This window comes from Myotis myotis, unplaced genomic scaffold, assembly GCF_014108235.1.
Source record: "Myotis myotis isolate mMyoMyo1 unplaced genomic scaffold, mMyoMyo1.p scaffold_m19_p_1, whole genome shotgun sequence".
NCBI classification, from domain to species: domain Eukaryota; kingdom Metazoa; phylum Chordata; class Mammalia; order Chiroptera; family Vespertilionidae; genus Myotis; species Myotis myotis.
This window is the reverse complement of record NW_023416313.1, coordinates 24,938,035-24,957,065: the sequence shown is the minus strand read 5'-3', so window position 1 is coordinate 24,957,065 and position 19,031 is coordinate 24,938,035. Positions and strand designations below refer to the sequence as shown.

The window sequence follows — 19,031 nt, the reverse complement described above, 5'->3', positions numbered from 1 at the left end:
GTGTCTTCATCCACAAAACAGAAGGGTTCTCTCAGCTTTGAGGTATCCTATATAATAAAAGGCTAATATGCAAATAGACCAAATGGCAGAATGACCGGTCACTATGACACACCCTGACCACCAGGGGGCAGACACTTAATGCAGGAGGTGCCCCCTGGGGTGGTCAGTGCGCTCCCTTTCGGGGAGTGCTGCTCAACCAGAAGTCGGGCTCACGGCTGGCGAGCACAGTGGCGGTGGCTGGAGACTCTCCCGCCTCTGCAGCAGTGCATGATGTCCAACTGACGGCTTAGGCCCACTCCCTGATTCATAGGTTAACGCTCAACCACTGAGCCACACGAGCCAGACAGAAGACCTACAGTTTTTGAACGTTGCTATCCCAGAAATAATCTTTTGCTTATTCCGATTAGAATTAATCAATATACTCTTTTTTCTTCCAAGCAAATAGCTGTCAAGGGTGATATTTCCTGGGTTATGAAGCTAGAACAGGGCAGTTACCCAGATTGGCAAGCCTATTTCTTCAGTAGAAATTTGAATACTCATTTAATGCCAGAACATAGAGACTACTTTTAATATTTGGTGAGTGTATCAGTCCGAATCCTGTAGGAAACCAAATTTGTTCTGGATGGCTCAGGTGAAGAATTTGCTTGTTTTTTGTTTTGTTTTGTTTTTTTGTCCCAGCAATATGCTTTTTTATTTTTAATACTTTTTATTGATTTCATAGAGGAAGGGAGAGGGAGAAAGAGATAGCAACATCAATGATGAGAGATTGAGCCAGAAACCTGGGCGTATGCCCTGGCCTTTTTTATCTTCTTCTCACTCACAACCGCATAAGACCTTGACAATATTTTCATGTCTCAACCCTTATACTGTTTTCCTTCTTTCCCAAATGATAAGAATGTTGGATTGCTTTTCTTCTCTTTTCCTAAATTGTATCTTTGCTGAAGTTATAAAGAAGGTTTTATTTATTTGTGGTCTTTTATCTCTTCTTTATCTTTGACTTTATTAGGATCTCTGTGGTTATTCATTTCACTATTTTATTAGGGCCACTTATTCTTTTTTCAGATGGAATGTGTGAGTAGAGTTTTATTTCTTTGTATATAGCAGACTGATGTTTTCTGTTTGTAATGCAACCTGTTAGTCTTGGAATTTTATCAAGTTGTATTTTTTAAAACAATAGTCAATCATAAATAGAACTCTGTGAGTTCTAAAGTGTATGGGATCATGTCTCCATCTCTTCCCTTCATATTTTTGTTTTTATACTTTAGAGTCTTTCATTTATCTCATCAGGTGAAGAATTTGAATGAAGGCAATACTGGTAGAGGTCTGGGCTAGGGACCACGTGGGGGATGTTGCTGCATCCCAACACTGCACCAGCAGGAAGTCGCTATCTCTTCCAGAGCTGATGGGAGAGGTGAGGAAATACTGTCCTAGAGCCCAGTGGAAATTAGAGCCTAAAAGGAGAAGCAGCCCAGCAGGAGCTGTAGCTTTTCTCACGGAACAAGTCACAGCTATTGACCGATATGCATCACCAAAGCAGGAAAGGAGTAGGGTGGCCTGGCCGGTGTGGCTCAGTGATTAGACCGCAGGGGTGGGCAAACTTTTTGACTCGAGGGCCACAATGGGTTCTTAAACTGGACCGGAGGGCCGGAACAAAAGCATGGATGGAGTGTTTGTGTGAACTAATATAAATTCAAAGTAAACATCATTACATAAAAGGGTACGGTCTTTTTTTATTTTTAGTTTTATTCATTTCAAACGGGCCTGATCCGGTCCGCGGGCCATAGTTTGCCCACGGCTGGTTTAAGCGTCAACCCATGAAACAGGTCATGGTTCAATTCCCAGTCAGGGCACATGCTTGCATTGCAGGCTCACCCCCAGTAGGAGGCGGCCGATCAATGATTCTCTCTTATCATTGATGTTTCTATCTCTCTCTCCCTCTCCCTTCCTCTCTGAAATCAATAAAAAATATGTATATTAAAAAAAAATGAGTAGGACAAAAAAAAACTCAATTATTCTCTCCTCCTACCTCTGACTTCCAGAAACAAGTGGGCAGCAGCCAGGATGTGATCCCAGATAGTGCAGTCCCTAGGGTTAACCTCCCAGGCTCAGAGGGGGCAGTGAGGGTGGAAAATGGAAAGGGGAGGAGTGGAGACAGCCAGCAGAGACCAGTCAGGATGAGGGTCTATGACCCACTTGAGACTTCCCAGGAACAATGACAAAAAAAAAACCAACAAAAAAAAACCTCACACAAAAAGGCTGCTGAGCCCCTATGGTGTGTAATGGATCATCCTCGCTTCCTAGCTAAATTAGCAAGTGTAATGGACATCGTATACAATTCATCATATGATTTTTAGCTGGTCAAGTTCAATTACGCCAAAATTACATGGTAAAATTGGGACACTTTGAAAAGTAACTGTACAAGGGAAATATCTCCACTTATCTACCTTAGGAACGTGTTATGCAGATAAAATGAGCTGATGTATATAAAGAACCTAGTACAGGACCTGGAACCAGTGAAGATTCAAATGTAGTTGTTGCCATTATTATGTGTCGCTTTATTCATCTCACTCTACCTAACCTTGCCACAAACGGAGCTTGCTTCTGCAGCCCGTCATGTGGCCCAATAGTTCTAGAGTATTCTAATCTGATCTACTATATTCAGCCTATGTACCTGCATAGGAATCCACCAAAAACATATCAACACCACCATTTGAACAATAGTTTACAGATATAAGGCATTTCCACAATCATTATTGAATTAATTCTTAGAGTAACCCAGGAATCGTCTCTGTCTTAAGATAGGGAAGCCGAGGCTGAAAGACACAAGACCCAGACTGTCTGACTCTAAAATATGTCACAGCTGTGTGGCCTCATATGGCTCTCTAATTACCATTAGTATTAAATCCATGTCAGGATATATTTTTAAATATATTTTTATTGATTTCAGAGAGGAAGGGAGAGGAAAAGAGAGATAGAAATATCAATGATGAGAGAGAATCATTGATTGGCTGCTTCCTGCATACCCGGACTGGGAATCCAACCGTGACCTCCCGGTTCATAGGTTGATGCTCAGCCGCTGAGCCATGCCGGCTGGGCTGTCAGGATATATTTTAGAATCGACTGGAGTAGTTAATGTAGATTTGGGGTTTAATCAAGTACTATTTGTGAACTAACGAGTAATTTCCATGGTTTATTTGATCTTTTCGGGTGAAACACTGCTTGAGATCTTAGCCAGTGATTACATTTCTTTGTTTTATCGGGAGAATGACAGCTTAAGGAAAAACAACTCCCCTTGAGTGATCTGACTCAGCCCATAAGATTAACTGTCTTCTTGGCAGTCGTTGAAGATGGAACACTCACAGAATCCCTGTCCCCTCTGTCGTATCATCACCCTGCAAATGTGCCAAACTGGAGTCATCCTCTCACACCTCCTGCTGGGTAAGTGCCCTTTCGTGGTACAAGCTCCTTAAAGAAAAGAACCCAGTTCTGCTCTCCCTATTGCTCTCTCATCCAAAGGAAATATCCAAAACCCGAGGGGTAGGAAAGTGAGACAAGAAAAAGAGAATATTTTCCAAGCTTTTTAAAGCATCAAATCATGATGCATATCATCTCTGCCGATTCATATGTAATCAACCTACGAAGTTTTACTTAAAAGCCACGGGTTGGCCCAGCCAGCATGGCTCAGTGGTTGAGTGTCAACTTATGAACCAAGAGGTCACCATTCGATTCCCTGTCAGGACACATGCTCAGGTTGTGGGCTCGATCCCCAGTGTGGGGCGTGCAGGAGGCAACCAATCTATGATTCTCTCATCATTGATGTTTCTATCTCCCTCTCCCTCTCCCTCTCCCTCTCCCTCTCTGAAATCAATAAAAATATATTTAAATAAAAATGTAAAAAGCCAAGGGCTGGGTCAGGGACCTTGGCCAATATGGGGCCCTGTGACTCAGAGAGGTCCTGTTCTCATTGCCAGAAAGAAAAGGGGAGGACTAAGTTCAGACTTGGGATCTGTTATTAAAAGTAATTTTAAAAGATAGGCCACTTGACTGGTGGGTTGAGGCCGACAGGCTGCATGAGATCGGATGTGGCAAAGACATGTAGCCGGGCTGCTCTGGGAGGAAGTGGGGCACAGCGGCTCTGAGCAGAGCTTTGGAGACAGACAGACCTGCTCCTGTCCTGGTGCTGCCGCTCAGCTGCTGTATGGCCTGGACTTGTCACGTCAGTGGGCCCAGCCTCATTATAGAGCGGCCACCTACACACCACGTGGTGACACGATGCGCTCCCTAGTGCTGAGCACAGCGCTGGCCCACTCGAAGCACTCGGCAAACAGTAATGGTTAGGGTGCTCTCAAGTCTCTCATCATTCAGCCTGATTTCATCACACTAGATTCTGCTGCCCATTTATAGTCAGTATAAAGGGGAAAAGGAGAGGATGACTAACTCAACCACGCCAATCAGCTCTTTATTGTAAACTAAGAGCTATTTAATGTTGCCACTTGCAATAGTTAAGAATCAACATACTCCAGCCTACAGCAAGGTCATGCAAGTGTTGAAGTGTAAGAAACGTGAGCCTGAGTTCAGGCAGGCAAACATAAGTATATGCTCATGGAGAACTTACATTACATGGATTCCAACAAAAATGACCTACTTTCACTTCTTAGCCCTGCAAGGCCAGCGGGGGTCTGCTTCCTTCCCATACCCACTTTGCGACACAGCAGCCCCATGCCTTTCCCCTCTCCAATTCAACACAAGTTTGTTTGGCTACGGTGTCTTCTCGGTGCTGGCCCTGGGGGCATCGAGACACATAGGAGGTGGCTCTGCCTTTAAGAACATACAGTCTGGTAGGGGAAACAGACACCCATGAGCCTCGATTTCTGCCAGGTCTCATCGCTGGGGAAGGTTTACACACAGATTCTTGTTCTCAGTGTGAGGGTTCTCAGGGAGATCCTTTAGGCTTCGCTCCTGCCAGCAGGCAGAAGGCTCATTGGTGTGTCTTTCCAGGTGACTATGCCTTCCCTGGCCTTTCCTTCCTCCTGTGAAATGGAATCACCTCCTCTTCCCTCACTGGGCTTTCCCATTTCAGAGGTACCCCTGCCCTCATCTCCCTTCAACAACAAAGGAAGGAAAGCTTGGGGAAAGCCCATTTTAGTGAATACAGATTCACTCCTGCTAACAAGCTACATGGTCTCCACCCTAAAGACCGGTCCTGAAGGCGAATCTGTGTGCGTTATATAAGACCAGTGATGAGAAGGACAAGGACCAACAGGGATACTAAAGGTGAGCTCCCATCGCCTCCCCAGCCTGGTCAGGTTTAAGCCCTCCAACCCTCGGACGTGCAATACAGAGAGCTGGATACAGGGGTTCTCAAGTCAAGGGACACAGGTGACACAGAGGCAAGGACGAGCCACAGGACTGGAGGACTAGAGAAGGCTGGGTGGAAGCAGATACATCAGCCCCGGGAACTGAGGGAACCTCGGCCCCAAAGACTAAGATCCAGGTTCCGGGCCTTTTACTGGATGCAGATGAGAGAGAGAAGGGAAAAAGTGTGGAGATGAGCACACATTTGATTTTAACACTGATTATAGCTATAAAGACTTGACCACATAAGGAAACTGAACAATTGGCATGGTTATGTCAACATAAGTTTAATCATAGTCATTTACGCCAAGTGCCTTACCATTTGTATCTAATGGTCACATTATAACATAACAATGATGCACTTTAATAAACGTGGTCCAGAGTGGTCCTGAGTCTTAGTGGATTAGGTGAGTAAATGATGTATCCGGTGCCAGCATTTGCTATTTCTTCCTCAAGTAACACGGTCTTCTGTTCTCAGCTTTAACAGATGATTGATGCCATTGTTTTTAAACTATTTAGATAGAATGCGGTTTGAGGTGGGAGTCATTATTCAGGACTTTCCCTGATAAGATTTTGTTATCTGAAAATTTGCTATACAGTTTTCCTGTTCCCTGTGCTTGGAATTTGTTTTGGGGTTTTTTTTGGTTTTATTTTACTCTGGTGCTTCACATTGATGAAACGGTAAAAGCTGTAAGGTGTACCTGTGTTCCTTTACACACACACATATGTACATAGACACCTTAATAATTACTCTGATTAGATCCTAAAATTAATAAATTATAGTTGCCCTTCCAGGTCAGTTAAGAGCTCAAGTAACAAATTCCCCAGATTACCAGCATACAGAACACTGAGCCTGCTCTCATTCCCAAGGCCTGCAACCGGGCGGGAGCCAGTGTTGGAAAACCCAGGCAAAGTGCAGCGGTTCCCAAAGGAAAGTGAGATTTTTAAATCCTGTTCCGAGCTCTGCTGCTATTACTTGGAGCAGTCAGATTCCCTACCCAAAAGGTTTTCCTTTCATCCGTTTTGGTAAATGAAAGAGGAATACTTAGTGCATAATGGGAGTTCGCTGAGTGAAAGGTAGTATCATAAATAAGAAATGCTTTTTTATATATAATTACAGGAAAATAGACAGATAACTGTTTAAAATCATTAGGCAGTATTAAAGTAGCATATGTTATCGAATGTCTTTGATATACAAATTGGTTAACAGCTGGGTGGGAAACTAATAGCAAGGATCGGTTGGTAGTCCTTTTAAAATTTGATCACCTAGTAAAATCAGGTAGGCAAGTGGCTTCAACGAAGTTACTACTTCAGGTGAAAATAACACTCCGAACATACGGCAGAGTCCTGTAAGGTCATTTCACACATACACCAGGGTGTGTTTTGTGAGTCTGTAGGAAAAGAGTTCCCAAGCATGAAAACTAGTTATGTACAAGAGCTCTACATTTTGTTATCATTTAAATAAAACATGTCTTTAAATATAGGATTCTTTGGAAAACTCACTTCACTGTCCAAAGTTATAGAGACCATTTTAGTTTTTTTAACCGGAGATAGAATATTCATTACAGCTCCTCAAGAGACTGCTTAGTTGGACTGGACGAGGAGTTCATTTGCAGAATGTACTTAATGAAACCATCCAGTGACCAAGTCCCATCAACAAACTATATCCTAAAGCAAACCCTGCTTGGGATGGACCCAGAAAGAGCATCAGCCCTTGCTGTTGGCTCTCCCTGTCCCCATGAGCTTTGAGGTGGGTGAGTAAATGAGCGTTGGGCAAAGTCTCTCGGAGGTTAGAAGATCTTGCACTCGTTAATGGAGAAGAGCTTTCTCCGGTTGCGTCTCCGAGCTTGGTTGACGGCAGTTCGGACGGCACACTCAAACACCTGCTGCACCCCCCGATTGCTAAGGGCTGAGCACTCCAGGTAGCCCTTTGCTCTCACATCCTGGGCCAGTCTCTTCCCATCGATGGCACTGATGCAGGAGGCCCTGTGGGTCCCCATCTCCCGCTGGTCAGTCTGGGTGGCCACCACCAGCACGGGGGTACAGGGCAAGTTGCTCCTGACTTCGCCAATCCACTTGTTCTTCAGGTTCAGGAAAGAGTTATGGTTGGCCACAGAGTAGCACATCAGCACCACATCGGCCTGCTGGTAGGACAGGGGACGGATGCTTTTGAAGGCGTCATTGCCGGCTGTGTCCCACAGACCCAGGCTGATCTGCATGCCATCCATGAAGACATCCACGCCCGTGTTCTCATACACCGTGGGCTTGTAGGCCTCTGGGAAGGTCTCTGAGGTGAAGCGCACCAACAGGGAGGTCTTCCCCACAGCAGAGTCTCCCACCAGCACACACTTGATGGAACTCAGCATCTTCCCAGCCTGGATCCCTCGTTACACGTTCAGAATCCTTGAATGGCAGAAGCAAATGCCATTCAACACAGGGAATAGAAACCAGATAGGTTTGTCGTTCCGGGGTCTCCAACAGCAATTTGCAGAATGTTACTTCTCTCCATGCATCTGAGAGAGACCTCGATCTACTTTGAAAAGCTCCAAAGTCTGGCCTTCAGCTGGAACAGAAAGAGAAGAGGGAAAATTGAGTCTTTCTTTTTCCTTTTTGGATGACTGGGCACTTCCTCACTGGCACGCTGATTAAACATGGGGCCCACCTCAGTGTCGCCGCCCTACCCGACTAGTCTAACCCACACTTCCCCAGCAAAGAGGGCTTGGATCTGCTATCCCCCAGCTCAGGCACCCACAACTCCACCCAGCCAAGAAGCAGAAGCTGATTTTATCTCGAAAACCAGCCTAGTGATAAAAACACAAGCAGCTGCTCTGATCATAACATGAAAAAGACCTCGATAGCAACCTGGTGTGTGAATGAGACGTTTTCAAACTGCTCTCTCTGCTTCCGCTTCAAGAAGCAGGGGAGGCAGCTGACAGCGCTCTCTGGCTTCAGTTTCTAATGGATCCCAGCCATTTTGGGAACTGCAAGGGAGAGACCTGTAATGAGCCACCGATATGACCAGCACTTCCTTTCATTTACTGATTAATCAGCCAGTCCTTGGCTTATGTGGGAATTTGTGTTGAGATTAGAGAAAAGAAATTACCAGAACTCTAAAAATTTGCTGGTATTTTTTTCCCCTTGAGCTTTTTTTTTTTTTTTTCCTTCAAAAAGTGGCTACTGATCTAATGGAAAGGGCACTGTCCTTGAGCTTCTGCATCTGAGCTCAGGCCCCATCACTTACGCAGCAACATGGCTTTGAACAGGCGCTAATTGGTCTCCAAGCCTCACTTGGCACATCTGCAAGATTATGGTAAATTTAGGAACTGCTCCTCAGAGATGTGAGGATTAAATTATTTATGTCTTTCAATGTGGTGTGGGTTTTTTTGTGTGTGTGTGGGGGGGGGGGGGGTTGTGTGTGTGTTTTAAACTTTATTGTTGAAAGTATTACACAGGTCCTCCTTTTCCCCCCATTAACCTCTTCCAGCCCACTCCTGCCCCAACCCCAACCCCAGGCCCTCACCACCCCATTGTCTGTGTCCACAGGTTATGCACATATGCATACAAGTTTATTGCTTTCAACATTTTTGGAAAGCTGCCTATATATCCGAACTCTGATAGGCCCCTGGTTAAACAAAATAACTTGCTTAAAAGTAACCACATTCAGTGCCTGTCCCTTCAACAGAACTGCATAAATAAGACAGAATCCGAATTTCATGAAAAGATCAAATAAATTCTCATCCACTGCAGGTGAGCGAGTTCCCGGCGCTAAGACCAGCTGTGGAGACGGTGCCCTATTTGCCAGGGGACAGCATCTCAAGGCCAGCCCTGCTTCAGACAAAGGAAAGGCCTTTCAGACGCAAACCCAGAGCACAGCGTGTTAATACAACCGGACTTATAAGCTCCCTACTGGGGATCTTCCTGACATGCCACACGCAAAGCAACGTAAAGTCGGCCGAGAGGTCCGCTTCGGCTTTTAAAGGTCACTCTTCTAAATCCTGCCGTTCACTTCCAAGATGTTCTTATCCTTGCCAACCCACAGTTTCTGTTGGTTTAATGAGATAGAATAGCCTTTGCAAATGAGCCAATCAAATAAATAACTCATGATTTTCATGTATTCGCTTTTTTTAACCACACAAAAGCTGGGTTACTAAGTTACTTAAGTAACTTAGCCAAGTTACTTAAGTAACTTAGCCAAGTTACTTAACCTCTCCCAGTCTTGTTTTTTGGTTTTGTTTTTTTCATAGAAAATGAGAACAAGAAAAGCGCCCTTTTCATAAAACTATTGTAAGAATTCAGCATGTGGCGAGTCTGACTCAGCACAGAACCTGGCATATGGGATCTATGGAGAACCATCGTGTTACCAACTTCCACTACTATTTATTGAAAATACCAAATACTGAATGTCCATAGCACAGGGGGCAGAGGGCCAGAGGTTCTGCCGATTCTGTCTGAAGACTCATAGTGGGTCACTGTCATGCAGGATGGTCCTGGGCATCTTTGTCTCCAGACCTTGGAGCAAAGTCTCTTTGGGCTCCATTGGTCTCAAACTTCACATCCTTAGACTTGCTGACGACTTGAATATATGCATTTGTCACACACACACACACACACACACACACACACATTACCTAGTTCAAAGCTAAGACCCATTAAGACATTTTTAAGTTTTATTCTGATCCCAAGGTAGCAGGACCAGAACTAGGAAAAATAAATGGACATGGGAGAAACCAAGATGGTGGCATAGGTAAATACCGGAAATTGCTGCCTCCCACAACAAATTCAAAAATACAACTAAAAGACAAAACGGACATCATCCAGAACCACAGGAAGGCTGGCTGAGTGGAAATTCTACAACTAGAAGAAAAGAGAAAAGCACACTGAGACTCAGAGGAGGTGCAGAAGCGCAGAGATACGGAGGCACACACGGCAAGGGCTGGAAACTGAGGACGCGGCTGTCTTTTTGAATCGGAAGGGAGTCACAAGCCCCCGACTGCTCTGAACTCCAGTTCTGGGTGAGTCTCTGGGGACCTAGACTCATACAGGGAGAAACTGGACTGTCTGGCAGCGGGCAGAACTTGGAACTCAAGGGCAGCTTTCTCTTAAAGGTGCTTGCAGCGATTACTGGGACACTGAGACGCAGGGCCCCTTAGGGCAGGGCTAAGGATCAGCCATAGCTGCTTGCTTTGCCCTGTTAATTCCCTGAGACCCCGCCCCACCCAAGCTGCGGCAGAGGCTTTTGCATATGAATGCCCTGGCCCTTTGCAATCTGAAAATTACCTAACAAACTGCTACTAGGCCAGACAGACCCAGAACTTCCAAGAGAAGGCCCAAGGCCCCACAGCAGCTTGCATTGCTTCACAGCTGGGCCTCATTTGGGCACCTCCAAATGCCAAACAAGGAAGGGGAATCTGCAGATCTCCTCATAGCTCCTGCTGGGTAGCCTCAGGCAGAGGCTAAATTAGCACCTCCTTAGACCCAAGAGCCAGTATACCCAGTGGTCAGAGTGGGACCATCCAGATTACAACTCCTCAGATCCATAAGGGACACACTCAGGGGGCAGACTCAGTGAGCACCAAAGCTCCAATGAAGCAAGTCTTGCCTCATAAGGGTGTCTTCAGCACAGAAGTTCTCCCACCATATACACAGATAATTCTCACAGCCAATTGGCCTGGAAGTCAATTCCTCCCAGTGATACCTACAACAATCAAGGTTTAACTACAACAAGACTGTGCACAAAGCCCACAAAGGGGTGCACCAAGTATGTCCACCTCAGGTAATTGGGGAGGCTGAGCCACTGGGCCCTATAGGACACCTAGCACACAAAGCCACTCTACCAACACAGGGAAGCATAAAAAATGCAGAGACAAAGAAACAGGTCACAAATGACAGAAATGGAGGAAAGCAAACAACTGGATATAGAGTTCAAAACCACACTTTTAAGGTTTTTCAAGAACTTTCTAGAAACGGCCGATAAATTTAGTAAGACCCTCAAAAAGACTGGTGAGACCGCCAATAAATGTAGTGAGACCCTCAAGGTTATGAAAAAGGACCAACTAGAAATTAAGCATACACTGACTGAAATAAAGAATATTATATAGACTCCCAACAGCAGACCAGAGGGTCGCAAGAATCAAGTCAAAGATTTGAAATACGAAGAAGCAAAAAACACCCAACCGGAAAAGCAAAATGAAAAAAGAATCCAAAAATACCAAGATAGTGTAAGGAGCCTCTGGGACAGCTTCAAGCGTGCCAACATCCGAATTATAGGGGTGCCAGAAGAAGAGAGAGGGCAAGATATTGAAAACCTATTTGAAGAAATAATGACAGAAAACTTCCCCTACCTGGTGAAAGAAATAGACTTACAAGTCCAGGAAGCATGGAGAACCCCAAACAAAAGGAATCCAAAGAGGACCACACCAAGACACATCATAATTAAAATGCCAAGAGCAAAAGACAAAGAGACAATCCTAAAAGCAGCAAGAGAAATAAACTCAGTTACCTACAAGGGAGTACCCATATGACTCTCAGCTGATTTCTCAACAGAAACTTTGCAGGCCAGAAGAGAGTGGCAAGAAATATTCAAAGTGATGAATACCAAAAACCTACAACCAAGATTACTTTATCCAGCAAAGCTATCATTCAGAATTGAAGGTCAGATAAAGAGCTTCACAAATGAGGAAAAGCTAAAGGAGTTCATCACCACCAAACCAGTATTATATGAAATGCTGAAAGGTATCCTTTAAGAAGAGGAAGAAGAAGAAAAAGGTAAAGATACAAATTATGAACAACAAACATGCATCTATCAACAATTGAATCTAAGAATCAAGTGAACAAATAATCTGGTGATCATGATAGAATCAGGGACATAGAAAGGGAATGGACTGACTATTCTTGGGGGGGAAAGGGGTGTGGGAGATGCGGGAAGAGACTGGACAAAAATCGTGCACCTATGGATGAGGACAGTGGGTGGGGAGTGAGGGCGGAGCGGGGGGGGGGACTGGAAGGAGGAGAGTTATGGGGGGAAAAAAGAGGAACAAATGTAATAATCTGAACAATAAAGATTTAATTTAAAAAAATAAAATAAAATAAATGGACATGTGCCAGACTTTTGGTTAGTAAATAAAATCTCGCTAATAAGATTGAGTAAAAGCCAAATTTCCTGATTAAATATCTGCAAAAAGAATTTGATGAGGCAAAATTGTTAAGAACACGGGCTCCAAAGTCGGGTAGATCTGGTATTGAATCCAGGCTGCCCAAACGACGACCTGTGTGACAACCTTAGGAGACGTTCTTAACCGCTCCCTCAGCCTCAGTTTCCTCCTTGGTAAAATCAATGTAATAACACCTACATCACCAGTTTTTGAGAGTATTGTGTGCTTAGATGTATAAATTCCTTAGCATAGTGCATAATGTAAACATGCTATAAGTACATAGTCAACACACAGCAAACACACAATAAGTAGTCCTTATTAATATCACTGTTAGATAATAATTACTCAACATAATGATAATTATTAAGAAGTGGGAATTTTGAAGTAGCTCTAAAGAGTATTTTTCCAGCAAAGGATACTCTGTGTATATTATAACCAGTTATGGCTACAAAAAGAGGGGGGGTATTTTTATAGTATAAAAATATATCTATACGTGAACAAAGAAATTCTGTCTGAGTTTTGCCATCTAGAGAGCTCCAAAGAGTTAGACGGGAGAAAAAGACTCTGTTTAGTCAAGTGACCTTCGCCCGCCAGCCCATCTGGCACTCAGAGGCTCATCAAGTCAGCTCTCCGGGCCTCGGTTTCCCAAACAGTAAAGTGGTTGAGCAAGACCAGCTTTCTCTGTGGTTCAATTAAAACTAAAGCCAAAGAGAAACCTTTAATGCCTGCCACAGTGGCTATAAGAACAAAGCTCTGCATGATTCCGTAGCAGGGAGGATGGAAGATCGATATGATGACATGCGTAGCCTTTAGCAGATGCTAAATATGGAGCTGAGAGAGGAGGGTGGGGGAGGAGCTCTGGTCCAGGCTAGAACAACACCCTATATAGACATGACAGACCATCTCCAGACGGCGTCTCACATGTGCCCAAGATAGAGCCGCTCTGGGTCACATCATCAGGGTGGAAGGCTAATGAGCTTGTTTTCAGTGGCATTTCTCCTAAAGGGGTTACCAAGTGAGAAACAGAAGCAGGTTTTCAGTGATATTTCACAAGTGGAGAACTGGAGGGATGCTTCAATCACCGGGCCCCCAATACAGAAGAGTTACGGAGAGTGACTGCAGATAGCGCCATGAGCAACCCTTGTAGGACTGAAAGCAGACTGGAATTTATGAACCTCCCATCCCCGGCACCTCTCAGGTCTCAATAACTTGATTTCTCATCCGTTTCTCCTCTTTTCACCGTTTTCACAGGAAGGATGCCTTCAACAGGCCCCTATGGTTCACACACACACACACACACACACAGGACAGAAAGGAAGCTTCATCTTGCAAAGGCAGAGGGGTAGTGAAGGCCCAAAGGCAGAGGACGGGGGGGCTGAGGGATGAGCTCTCGTCCATTTCATCTGCTGGAGAGCTGAGGGCTGTCCAGTAGGAAACCCTCAATTCTCATCCCAACCAACAGATACCCACTCTTCACTATCCCTCTTTCTTCTAATACACTCTGTGCCTCTTTATTTGCCTGGAAAGACCTGCCCTTCACTTGCCACCCCACAACTCTCATCTCTTCTCGAAAAATCTTCTTTGATCACCTACCCACTGGTAGACCAGGTGTCCCCTCTGTGTGGCCATACTAACCCCCACTCCTCATACCTCTAACATCGTCATCATCGCACTCTGCTGAAATGTTGGTCCTCTTGTGTTTACCCCTCGTCTGTGAAAATGGAATTAGATCTACCCACTTCCTCACAGGGTGCTTATAAGGTTCAGTGGGGATATATAACAAATGGCAATAATTTGTGCTTGGACTCTCACAAGACTTTGTACATTTGGAAATACTCTCTTGTTTGTTATGTAAGAAAGCCCCTTCAGAACAATAGAGCACAATATGAAACTAAGGTGAAATTATGACTATTATTAACCAAAATTTATTATAGTAGGTTTTAGGTTATCTGGACTTTATGAGGTGGTTTACTTCAAAATGCTGATGGAACCCTCAGCTGTTTTCTTTTTTCAGAAAAATGAACCCATGGTTTGTCCCAACATGTAAAACTTAATTCAAAATGGATCAAAGACCTAACTGTATGACCTGAAACAAAAATTTACATAGACAAAAACATAGTTACTAAGCTTATGGACTGTGGTCTTAGAAAAGGTTTTATGAATTTGACCCCAAAAACAAGAGAAGTAAAGGCAAAAATAAATGAATGGGACTATATCAAACTAGAAAGCTTCTGCACAGCAAAAGAAACCACCAACAAAACAAAAGGGCAAACAACAAAATGGGAGAAGATATTTGCAAACAGCTTTGACAAAGGATTAATATCCTATATATATATGACTCGTACAACTCAACACCAAACAAACAATCCAATTTAAAAATGAGCAGAGTACCTAAACAGACATTTCTCCCAAGACGACATACAAATGACCAACAGATATATAAAAAGATTCTGAACTTCACTAGCCATTATGGAAATGCAAGTCAGAACTACAGTGAGATACTGCCTCACACCTGTTAGAGTAGCTATTATCAACAAGACAAGTAATAGCAAATGTTTCAGAGGTTGTGGAGAAAAGGGAACCGTCATTCACTGCTGGTGGGAATGTAAACTGGTACAGCCACTGTGGAAAACAGTATGGAGGGTCCTCAGAAAATTAAGAATAGAGTTACCATATGACCCAGCAATCCCTCTCCTGGGTATCTACCCAAAAATTTTGAAAACACTTATTAGCAAAGATATATGCACCCCTATGTTCATTGCATCATGATTCATGGTGACCAAGACATGGAGATCACCAAAGTGTCCAGTGATAGAGGACTGGATAAAGAAGATGTGGTACATGTAAACAATAAAATACTACTCAGCCATAAAAAATATATAAAATACTGCCATTTGCAACAACATGGATGGACCTTGAGACTATTACACTAAGCAAAGTCAGTCAGAAAAAGCTAAGAATCATATTTCACTTATATGTGGAATATAAAATTGAAACTTATAGATACAGACAACAGTATGGTGGTTACTGAGTAAAGGATAAAGGAGGCTAAATATATGGTGATGGAAGATGATTTGACTTTGGGTGGTGTACAATGCAATGTACAGATCATATATCATGGAAATGTACACTTGAAAGCTATATAATCTTATTAACCAACTAGAAGCCCAGTGCACAAAAATTCGTGCACTCGGGGAGGGGGGTCCCTCAGATTGGCCTGCACCCTCTCGCAGTCTGGGACCCCTCAGGCCCTCAGGGGATGTCCACGTGTCAGCAGTCAGACATCCCTCTCACAGTCCAGGAGCCCTCACTCCTTACTGCCCGCCTGCTCGCTGCTCCTTAGCACTGCCTCAGAGGTGGGAGAGACTCCTGCCACGACCGCTGTGCTTGCCGGGCTTCTGGCTGAGAGGCGCTCCCCCTGTGGGTGTGCACTGACCACCAGGGGCAGCTCCTGCGTTGAGCATCTTCCCCCTGGTGGTCAGTGCACATCATAGCGACTGGTCATTCAGCTGTTCGGCTGATTTGTATATTACCCTTTTATTATATAGGATGTCACCCTAATAAAAAAGAAATAAAGTAAATGTGTTCCTTTAAATTTGAGATTCTTTTGATCTTAAATGAAAATAAAGAAATATTATTAAAAAATATATATGAGCCCATGGCAGCCATTGGCCATGGGTGGCCTGTCCATTACAGAGAATACATCTAAATGCATGCTCCTCCAAAGTGCTTTGGGCAAAAGACCTGCACTGGCAGCAGTCCATTCATTCAGGACAGTGATTCTGCCCTAGCTGGTTTGGTTGAGTGGATAGAGCGTCAGCCTTCGGACTAAAGGGTCCTGGGTTTGATTCTGGTCAAGGGCACATGCCCAGGTTGCAGGCTTGATCCCCAGTGGGGGGGGGGGGGGGGATGCAGGAGGCAACCAATCAATGATTCTCATCAGTGATGTTTCTATCTCTCTCTCCCTCTCCCTTCCTCTGTCTGAAATCAATAAAAATATATTGTAGTGATTCTGTCATAAATCTAATACATTGAGATGATTAGGAAATCAGCATGCTCCTCGGCAGCTCATCTCTGCCATCAGGCTCCCCTGCACAGCCCGGCCGGAGCACCACGGCAAGAGCAGGCCGGGCTCGGGACGGTGAACCCACGGAGCTGCCCATCTGGCAGGGGGCTGGGCCTTCATTGTGTTGCTTTTTCTTCCCAGGAAAGAGAATCCTCATGTTAGGCAACTTAACATTAAAAAAGAATCACCATCTCTCAATGTTATTACTCCCAACTCTTACTCCGTTTTTATTCTCTAATAAATATACACTTGTATACATCTTCTATCTAAACACATCTTCAGAATTAAAAAAAAAAATTAATTTCAACATAGTCTACACACTTGCCAGGCTTTAGACAAATAGCTTCCCATTGTTTCAAAAATTCACAATTGCATAGCCATTCCCCATTGCTAGCAGTGTCTTGGAGCTGGTGCCGGTATTTCATCATAATTAACAACTGTGCCATTTTATATACACACGCACTCAAGCAATATATGTAGGGTGTCCCAAAATTCACGCAAGATTTGCAATTCTTGCGTGAATTTTGGGACACCCTATATATTACTTTTATGTGGACAGTTTTCTTAGGGAACATATTCACAATGTGGCCTTACAGGGCCAATGGGTCATTCTGTGACTTTCATTTACATTATTGAGCATTTTCCAGGGACTGTACCAAATAGTTCATATGTATTATTCATTGGTTGTTTTATTTGTTTAAAGAAAAACACGCCATTGTTTAGGGCTTCCCATGTGGCAGGCCACTGTAGCAGATCCGGAGGCATAATAGTGAAGGAGGTAGCTGCTGTCTAATGGAGATTACCATTCCACAACCACCGACTTCAGGAGGTGAGAATCTCGCGTACAGTCACACGGTGCAAAGTTCTGAGCAGAGCCTCACTCCAAAGCCGCGGCGGGTCCCTGTGTCACCCATGGCCCTACCCAGCGCATCTCAGATAAGGCTACGCTTCCTACGCAAACCCATTTTCAAGACACTTTTTCTTAGCCATCCCTTCCAACCAGGTCCCTGCTGCTCCTACAAATAAACCAGTTCTTCATTTGTCACAAGAAGTGTGCCATTTCTTCACCTGGAAGCTGGTTCCACAAGTGTGTTTAGTGTGAGAATTCATCAAGCTCTGGACCCATGGTGTGCTTGCTTTTCTGTCTGTAGATCAAACTCCAGTAAAAGTACAGTGGGGCCTTGACTTACGAGTGTCCCGACTAACGAGTTTTTTGAGATACCAGCTGTCTCTCGGCCGATTTTTTGCATTGAGTTGATAGAGTAATTTGAGTTAACGAGCTCCTTAACAAGCTCGGTCTCAGAATGAATTAAACTCGTAAATCAAGGCCCCGCTGTATTTTTTAAAATAAGGTTGCTGCCTTTTCAAGGAACATCTTCTCAAGTATTATTTTATCTTGTTTCCTCTTGCAAAAGTTCATTTCACTAATTCTCAACCCTACTTTAAACCCTCCATAGCGTATTTGTAATGGTCCCCCTCGAAATCACAAAAGAAAATCACTTTCAAATCAGTTTTTTTTTTTTTCATGCACAGATCATCCTGATTCTAAATAGACTTTGTTCTGAAAGTCTGCTTGCAAGATGCTGGTTTGCAACTTTTAATACATATTCTTCAGAGTCAAAGATCTAAGCGATGTTTTAGGAAAGAGAGCAAAGAGGCATGTACATGCATATCTAACTGTTCTATGATGTAATGATGCGGTACAGCGAGGTTGCCAAACTGGCTCACTCAGCCATGGGCAAACCTGCCACCTGTTTCTGTGTGGCCCATGAATAAAATGGTCTTTACTTTCTTAATGGTTAAAAAAATCAAAAGAGCAATATTTTGTGACATATGAGTATTATATAAAATTCAAATTTCAGTGTCCATACAATAACATTTTATTGGAACACAGCTATGCTCTTTCATTTATGTATTGTCCTATGGCTACTTTCATGCTATGATTCAACGTTGCAACAGAGACTTTATGACCTTGTGTGTAAAGCCTAAAATATTTACTACCTGGCCCTTTACATACAAAGTTTGACAACTCCTGCTATATAAAGAAAGGCAATTCAGAGTAGGAAAGAAAACTCAAACTCTGGGGTCAGGTAGCTTAGATTTGCCTCCAATGTCTGTGACTTACTGTGTAACCTTGGGTAAATTGCTTAACCTCTCTGACGTTCAGTCCATTGTCAATAGAAGAAGTACAGCATAGTGATTAAGGATTCTGGGAACATGCTGCCTCCCAGCTCCACTAACCACTGGCTGTGTGACCTCAGGAAAGTTACTAAATCTTAGCTTTTCAACTGCAAAAAGGGAATAATGATAGTACCTAGCATACAGGTTTGTTGTACAGGATTAAGTGGGTTAATGCATATAAAGCACATAGAATGATGCCTGGCCTGGACTGAGTACTATGGAAGTATTTACTGCTATTATTCACCTGATGGGCTGTTATAAGAACTAGTGTATGTCCA

General features: G+C 43.8%; 1 protein-coding gene across 2 annotated transcripts in view; it reads right to left on the bottom strand.

The window, feature by feature from the left end:
- Positions 1-3,889: 3,889 nt before the first annotated feature.
- The window catches only part of RHOH (ras homolog family member H), a 44,913-nt gene continuing 29,771 nt past the window's right edge, over positions 3,890-19,031 (bottom strand). For both annotated transcript variants that reach the window (XM_036331958.1, XM_036331947.1), the window contains one exon: positions 3,890-7,918. In XM_036331958.1, coding sequence (XP_036187851.1) covers positions 7,146-7,721 — 576 coding nt within the window. In that variant the 5' untranslated portion in view covers positions 7,722-7,918 and the 3' untranslated portion in view covers positions 3,890-7,145. The remainder of the gene's footprint in view (positions 7,919-19,031) is intronic.